Raw genomic sequence first — 8,731 nt, 5'->3', positions numbered from 1 at the left:
CTTTTATGTTTATCTATTTAACTAAAATGATCCATCATCCTAAAGGTTGTCAAGGATTGTACCTGACCAATAGCATTCTCTTCCTACTTCTAAGATGGACGTGCGTAGAAGGAATCGCATAATAGTAAAGTAACTGTCCTAGTAATTAATAAAAATTTTTAAGTAGTAGTAAATCTTTAGTTACTAATTACTTCATTTATTTTACACAGAGATCTCCCTCCCCATAAAAGAAGAACCTTCTCCTATTTCCAAAATGAGACCAGTGACAGCCAGCATCACCACAATGCCAGTGAATACAGTGGTGTCCCGGCCACCACCCCAAGTCCAAATGGCACCACCTGTATCTTTAGAACCTATGGGCAGTTTATCTGCCAGCTTAGAGAACCAACTAGAAGCTTTCTTGGATGGAACTTTACCCTCAGCCAATGAAATTGCTCCATTACAAAGCAGCAGTGAAGACAGAGAGCCCTTCTCTCTGATCGAGGACCTCCAGAATGACCTGCTGAGTCACTCAGGTATGCTGGACCATTCACACTCACCCATGGAGACTTCTGAGACCCAGTTTGCTGCAGGTACTCCCTGTCTGTCTCTCGACCTGTCAGACTCAAACTTGGATAACATGGAGTGGTTGGACATTACCATGCCCAACTCCTCTTCAGGACTCACTCCTCTCAGCACCACCACCCCAAGCATGTTCTCCGCCGACTTTCTAGACCCACAGGACCTACCACTACCATGGGACTAACGTCACAGATTTCTTATCTGAGAGTTGATGAGGTTTAAGAACATGAAGATTCTAAAAGGTCAGTTTTTAGAGATAGCTCTATAGTTGCATTGTTGCAATCAAAATATGTTGTCACAGAAAGAATAGGTGGAAGGTCATAGCCTGGAACCCAAGTTTGAAAACATTTCATTGTGTTCAGTAGTGAATTTCTACAGTTTAACATAGCACAGGGCCTTCTGAAAAACACACCAGTCAAAGACGACTCATATGTTTCTCCAGACTTCAGTAAAGAATGAAAAGTACCTTTACATAAAAAACAAAGAAGAGTAATATATGCAGCAGTGACGTTAGGATTCTGGTAATTAACTACATTTAAATCTCTCTGATAACTTTAAGACCCTAAATAAAAGGCAGACAGCTCCACTCAAAAACTGAGGCTGATGTGAGGGAGGTGAGAGGTCACTGCACTTGGTACTTCCTAGAGATGGCCAGAGCCAGGCCCGAGGCACGGCAGAGATCAAAGGCAGTAGAGAGCCCTGGCCGGTTCAATGACTGCTTCTGGCTAAAGACTTTTGGTTCTATTCAGAAACCTGTGTTGTTTTTTTTTTTGATGTTGTAGTTTCTTTTGTGATTTTTGGAATCATACTTTATATTTCCAAATTTAAATTTAAATGCAAGATCTTTCACCATAAACAGAAGATACCTACAAAATACTGTCAGAAGTCCAGGTATACTGATAACACTGAAAATTCTATTAGCAACCTTCTGGGTTGGTTAGATTGATTTTAATGTATATATTAGACATTTGTATGTATGCTCTGACATTGTGATATGTACAGCCTACATTGGGGTAAGAAAATGGGTATCCAAGGTCCTACTTTTTTAATAGCTCGAATATTTCTAGAGTACTTGAGCCACGTGTATTTCTGTATTTAAAGAATTGCTGACTAACTTTCAGGTAACCAGACCCATCTCAAAGAACCAAGAAAAGGCTTTAGCATGAAATATCTTTCTGAGCTGGTGAGTTAGAAGAATGGAAGGTAAGGGGAAGGTCTGTCATCTACCCAGGACATTCCCATGATGAGTACAGGTCAGACTGTGCCATGAGGTGGGCCTCCAGGTCCCCGCCCTGGCCCTCTTTCTTCTGTCACTAACCCTGGTTATCATTTTACAGGCTTGTAACTGGATGTTCTACCAGAGCTCTCACTATATTGTCAAGCCTAAGATTGAAAAACTGGAGGCTTTATTAGTGTTTTTTATATAGAAAACAGTTATTACATATTTGTTAAGTCAAGTCATTTCTGAAGAATTTTCTAAAATGCCAACTATCACAGGATTATTTCAAGCTAGTCATTGAGGTATATGACAAAATGTAAATAACAAAAAACTGAAATCTACCAAAAGAGCATGGAGGTTTTTCTTAAGTAATAATATTGTGCTCTCCACCTCACCCTTGTGTAAACCCTCAGGTCAGGTTGGTTCCCCTGGGTCACAAAATGGTAAATGTTCCACACTGACATGCGAGAGGCAGCCTGACCCGTTATTTGGAAAGAATTTGTGAATCATTTCTGGGTTTGTGTTTTGCCTAAGAGCTGATCTTATTTCTGATTTGTGTGTGTGTGGTTTATAAATTTTACTATGTGTAACAAAAGTCTGCTTTTCCAGCATGAGCACGCTGAAGCCCTCTGCTCACTGGCACTTCCTGACTCAAAGGCACTAACAGTGCTCATGTGCCTTCCAGGCGGTTCAAGGCAGAGGCCACTGTGCTCAGTGTAGTCTGTGATGAATAGTTTAAGTGTTCAGAAATTGGTAAACCAACGCATGGGATACAGTAACTCTCTGTTAACCAGAACACCGTCATTTGACCAAGCCCTACAAGAGTTTACCACACTAGACGTTCTGTGAATCCTCGAGTCAGTTCCATTGAGAGGGGCCTGTCTCCAGGACCAGGCTATTTACTTGGGAAAGAATTTTTCTTACAGTTCTTGGCCACAGTGTTTTTGCTGAGGGTTTCTGTCTGGGCTTATCAGGTCCATACTCAGACCCTGAGCATCTTCTTCATTCAGATTTGAATGGCGTATTAAATTAGCACCAAATATCAGTGGGACTGTAGGAGGTAACCGAACACTAGTGCCATTGACTCTCATTGAATAACTTTATATTTCCATAATCCTGAATTGTATAGATAAGTTTTCTAGCTCTCTGGTCCCTTTTTTGCTTTTTAAAATAGGGTTTGAAACATGCCACAGGAAGGTTGCTCTCCAAAAATACACAGTGCAGTGCAAAAAAAATGCTATCTCATTAGCCTACTCTCTTGACTATGAATTGCTAAAGTCCCCACTTCACATATGTGTTTAAACCTTTATAAACCAGTATTTCATTTTTAAAAAGGCAAGGCGTCTCTAGCCCATTAATTCTGCAAGCCACTTCATTTGCACCATTCCACTTGACCCTCCTCTCCCCTGGCTTGAGTCACCAGCCAGGCACCTGTGACACGAGTGCTGCTCTCCAGGATCTCCACTGCATGTTCCAGGTCAGAGTGAGGGCACGCTGTGTGCCCACACTCATGTGACATGACCAAAGATGAGGCCCTGTAAACAAGGCCCCTCTGACCCGACTCAGTGCACGTGATGGTGAGTGCAGTGAGAAAGGGTGGATGTTGGCTAAAGACTGGTTGTTGTTGTTTAGGTTAGTGTCACAGCCATTACAGCACAAGTCAAAGTCGCCAGTTGAATTTTCATTATGCACGTGTGTGGTTTAAGCAGTGGTACTGTTGTGTATCGTATTGCAAAGTATCATACTGCCAAGAAAGTAACTCCTAGAAAGGCATTATCTCACATCCCCATCTTACTTTCCTACATGTTCTCAAAACACAGTAGTGTCAGCCTTACCTTTGTGCTGTATGTAGATAATCAGATCATCCTACTGGGGGTGGGATGAATTTTAAAAAGTTATACCAAAACTTCTGTAAAGTCTTGGAAAGTCTAGGGGTATGTGGTCATCTTGTACATTTCAGCAAAGCATCTATTAGGAAACCTCATAGGACAGTGTTAGTGGTTCACGTTCTAGTGTTTTTTCCTGAAATGTGCAATCTACTGTATAATATTGCCACATAATTGTACATAGATGTATTCTGAATTTGTGGAATTTCTTGCTTAGATACTATTGTGTTTGTTTCATATGAATATTTTTGTAATTCTAAAGAGATGTTATTTAAATTTCCTTCTTAAAAGCTGCATGGTTCTGTGATCCATGTAACTGACACTTTTTGGCTTTCAGCGCTGTTTAGAAACAGTGGCAAAGGCGGGGTGGTGTTGCCTGCAAGCTGCTGCCTATGGAAGGCAAAGTCATAGTAATGAGATAGCACCTCTGAACTGTGCAGTCAGCATACCCTGAGTGATGGCTCAGGAGCGCACTACCTATTTTGTCACCAGAGCTGACTCAGGCTTCCTGGACCCTCAGCTCCAGATCATTCCAGGCAGCATAGCTTTCTTCAGAGTCCTTTCAGAATGCCCAGGCTGAAATCAGCCATAGCAGTTGACAAAATGGCTGTCCCCACAAGTGATGGGATAGTCCCTTTACTGTCCTCAAATGGACTTGGCCTTAGAGACGTGGCAAAGCACTTTGGCAGGGTTTAAAATATTTGTGAGAAGCCCACATTTCAGTATACATCCTCACCAGCTTCCATGCACCCACCTGCTGCTAGCCTCACAGAAGTCCTGGCTGTCACCTGGGTGGGGAGCTCATGGTGCCGCTGGGGACTTTTTAGAGAAATGTAAAGAGAACAGCTATTCAGTGTCTACCAGCAGAGCAACACGTGTCAATGTAACCGAATTCACAAATAACTCTCCATTTTTCAGTATCCGCTGCTGTAAACATGAATGTTGAATACTGACAACAGAACACCCATACACACCACCCCACCGCCCTAGAGGCCACGAAACTATCCCAAACTTATCAAAGAACATTAACTGGAAGGCCAGGTTTTTCAAGGAACATAGCTGACAAGTGCATCAGTGTGTATCTGGAGAGCATCCTAACTGCATTTCAACTCATCTTTTAAGTGATTTCAGTCAAAACTGGAAAACAACTAAGAGGTAGTAATTTTTTTTCCTGGTTCAAACCTTCAATAACTTGCTCATTCAGCAGTCTCTCTGAGCTACATTTTTATTTGTAAAGTGACTCTGTCTGCATGGCAATAAGCAGGTCCGTGTTTTTTCCGCATTCACCCTTTCTTGCAGTATCCAAGGAAACATCATTACAAAGGGTTTCTACCTGAAATCTTTCATGGAAGGCCTATAATTCGAAAAGCTGCACATGTTTACAGAAGAGCTCTTACCCTCCATGCAAACACTTTGCTCTGTGATGTCACAGTTTTGTGACAATAAGATGGCAATCTCGGATCTACAAGGTGCTGTCGGGAATCAAATAAAATATATTATCAGAGATATCATCACATCTATAGTGTTTAACAGAGCTTTATGCCAACTACTAAGACAAAGCTTTAACAAAGTTTATAGAATACTGAAAGTCGTAACAATTACCTCTCTACGTGATGCTGTAAGGAATCTTGCTAATTTGGTAGGAAGAAGAAGCATTTAGGAAAGGGTTTAGTATCTACCAAAAGTACTTGACCTCAAGTAACCAACAGTAATGCAAACTTGCTTTAAAGGAACCAAAGGCATTGCCAAGTATTTGCCAAAAGGAGGCACTTTTTATTTAAAATTTGAGACTAATGAGATCTCAAAAATCAGTCCCAAAAAGGTATTATCCATTTAAGGTTATAATTTTCACAAAGATGTAGATATTTCTCTATTGTTTTCATGTAAAATAGCATAGAGTCGTTTTGTTGGTTTAAGAATAACATTCAGTAGTAATACAAAGTTTTTTTTCTATGTAGAAATTAGTTTTCTTTTCTTGCTTGCAGTAGAAATGCAATGTGATAGGTGTTTCTCTTCTTCTTTTCATTGTCACATTATGTCTTAGCATCTCACTTTATGAAAAAAAGGAGAAAGATACCAATCTGCAGAGCCCTGCTTGCTAAAGCACTCGTTTAATCAACACAAAATTATGGCAATCGGGGGTCCATTCATGTATTGCCTTTATGTTGTTTTTTAAAAGAAAAACCATGATGCCTTTGTATTTGCTGTTTGCACCCCTGAAATCAATTCCATATCATGTTTGAATGCCATACATTTTGCACATGTACTGTACATAGGTAATGCATACTGTATTTTTATATGTGTGCACATTTATCATCAGATCTTTTGTACATAGTGGCAGTATTGTAGCTGATCGGGAAATGTTTGATATCTCAGCAATTTTGCATTTTTGTGTCTCAAATAAAAGACATTTTGATGTACTATGATTCTTGCTGTGCAGAGGAAAGACCACTCCCTATGGGTTGGTGGAGCCATTGTAGACTGTGGAACGGGAGTGGATTTATTAGGAGGAGACACTATACCTTCAGCACACAACTCACAACAGAAAGCCACCGGACAAAGCCTGTGAACTTGTCACCCTCCCCTGGATCCAAGACCATGAGATACAAAATAGAAACTCACAGGCATGAGCTGAACTTGAACATGTCATGATTTACACCAAAGTCAGTTTCTTTCTTCCACAGTGAAAGTTAGTAATACGTAGTTCTCCCTAGGGGGTTGATTTTCACACTCGCGCACACACACACACAATGAAAACCGACTCGATTCAATAGTATAAATGCACCACCACCACAATTCCTGAAAGACCCACATAATCCTTCAACCTAGCCAAGTTTCAAAAGCAACTATTTATATGAGGTATTTTTATAGACCGTACAAAATGATGTTTAGAACTCAGTATTCTTTTAGTAAGATGGCATTTAATTTCACCTCAGAAGCCAACATTTAAAACAGTTTTGTTACAATATTTTTTTTTCTTTGCTTTGAAGAAACAAAATAGTAATGAGTAAACTCTAATAACTATAATTTATATATCAATATTTGATTAAGAAAAAAGGGCAGAGTATCAACCACAGAAAGGGGGAAAAGAAAGATACTGATTACCAAAACACAGCAGAATGTTCATTACACTTAGGGAACCAGAGTGCAGCCTCAACAGACCAGTGAGATGATGCACAAAGAGTTAAACCATTTGTAAAGTATCATATGTTCCAGGCAGAGATTCTGCCCTTGGGGAGAAAATAGACCTCTCTGCTGGTGTGAGAGAAAACCGTGCCAAAGGAAGCATAGCACGTGCCCTGGGAGCCCAAGAGGAGTGAGTAAGGGATGTCACAGGGAACTCTGGGGAAGCTGTCATGGCGGACAGCCCCTTGGGCAAGGTCAGAGTTAATTGGAGAAACTGTTTTTTCCTGCAACAGATTTTTTTATTTTATTACTTTTATTTATTTCTTTTTTTTTTTTCTTTTTTTGAGACGGAGTCTTGCTCGGTCACCCAGGCTGGAGTCCAGTGGCATAATCTCTGCTCACTGCAACCCTCTGCCACCCAGGTTCAAGTGATTCTCCTGCCTCAGCCTCAGTCTCCCAAGTAGCTGGGACTACAGGCATGTGCCACCACGCCTGGCCAATTTTTGTATTTTTTAGTAACTATGGGGTTTCACCATGTTGGCCAGGCTGGTCTCGAACTCCTGATCTCAGGTGATCCACCCGCCTCAGCCTCTGAAAGCGCAGGGATCACAAGTGTGAGCCACTGCACCTGGCCAGATATTACTTCCAATTTAACTTTCAGAAAGAAATCTCATCTTGATGTCCTATCTTTTCTGTTAATATGCATGACAGGCTAATTAAATTAAACCTACATTGTGTGATGAGATGAGAAACAAGGATGGATCAACATTTTCTGTGCCCCTTTTGTTTCATGCGATTGCGTCACAGGTCATTCCACTGGGAAATCCACAAATGATGGCCCTATGGGTGCTCACTCTGCAGCATCCTCCTGCTTGCCATTGGACATACAGAAGACTTGTCAGAAGCATCCAAACCCCAAATTATTTCAATGCTAGTACTGTCCAGGCCAAAGCTGAAGTTTTATTAATGGTGAAAAAAGGGCTTTTAGTCAGGTTAATTGTTAAGAATTTAAAGTGTTTCCCATCCAAGATTCAAATAAAGACCTTTGAGGCCGGGCGCAGTGGCTCACGCCTGTAATCCCAGCACTTTGGGAGGCCAAGGCAGGTGGATCACCTGAGGTCAGTAGTTCAAGACTAGCTTGACCAACATGGGGAAACTCCATCTCTACTAAACACACAAAAAAAAACTAGCCGGGTGTGGTGGTGCATGCCTGTAGTCCCACCTATTTGGGAGGCTGAGGCAGGAAAATCTCTTGAACCCGGGAGGTGAAGGTTGCAGTGAGCCGACATTGCGCCATTGCACTGCAGCCTGGGCTACAGACAAAACTCCATCTCAAAAAAAAAAAAAAGGCCTTTGAGAGCTTTGATGTGTTTTCTCACTCATACATAGACCCACAAATCACCTTAAGCAGAATTTCAAACAAAGCTCCTCTGCACATGACAGTCCGTAGACAAAAAGTATAATGGTTCTGGTACAATACCTCTTTGAGCATTACAAAAAGTCTACAAAGCTGGTTGAACAAGCAGCCTAGTTTCTTCACTTAAATTATGTCTGTTAAGCAACTTGGAAAGAAATAAATTCCTTAGAGATAGAGAAACTACAATACAGAGACCAAAAGATGCTACAACCAAAGACCAAATACTGCTTCACCCTTTTCCTCGCTGTTGTTGCACAGTGCCAATCAACAGAAACATGGTAGGAGACAGACAACAGTAATAGCAACAAACATGTATTAAACACTGCTGTATGCCAGGCTCTGTGTCATTTTATATGTATAACCTCATTTAATAATAAGTCTATGAGGTAGGAACTCTTATCCCCATTTTATAAATAGGGCAACTAGGCCGGGCACGGTGGCTCAAGCCTGTAATCCCAGCACTTTGGGAGGCCGAGACGGGCGGATCACGAGGTCAGGAGATCAAGACCATCCTGGCTAACC

The 8,731-nt window shown here is 41.2% G+C and overlaps 1 protein-coding gene across 4 annotated transcripts in view; it reads left to right on the top strand.

The window, feature by feature from the left end:
• Positions 1-6,092, top strand: part of MKL2 (MKL/myocardin-like 2) — a 196,330-nt gene extending 190,238 nt beyond the window's left edge. For all 4 annotated transcript variants that reach the window (XM_011983669.1, XM_011983666.1, XM_011983667.1 and 1 more), the window contains one exon: positions 210-6,092. In XM_011983669.1, coding sequence (XP_011839059.1) covers positions 210-745 — 536 coding nt within the window. In that variant the 3' untranslated portion in view covers positions 746-6,092. The remainder of the gene's footprint in view (positions 1-209) is intronic.
• The last annotated feature ends 2,639 nt before the right edge of the window (positions 6,093-8,731 follow it).

The sequence above is a fragment of the Mandrillus leucophaeus genome, unplaced genomic scaffold (genome assembly GCF_000951045.1).
Source record: "Mandrillus leucophaeus isolate KB7577 unplaced genomic scaffold, Mleu.le_1.0 Scaffold253, whole genome shotgun sequence".
In the NCBI taxonomy this organism is placed as follows: Eukaryota; Metazoa; Chordata; class Mammalia; order Primates; family Cercopithecidae; genus Mandrillus; species Mandrillus leucophaeus.
The sequence above is the reverse complement of the archived record's forward strand: the minus strand, read 5'-3'. Positions and strand labels throughout refer to the sequence as shown.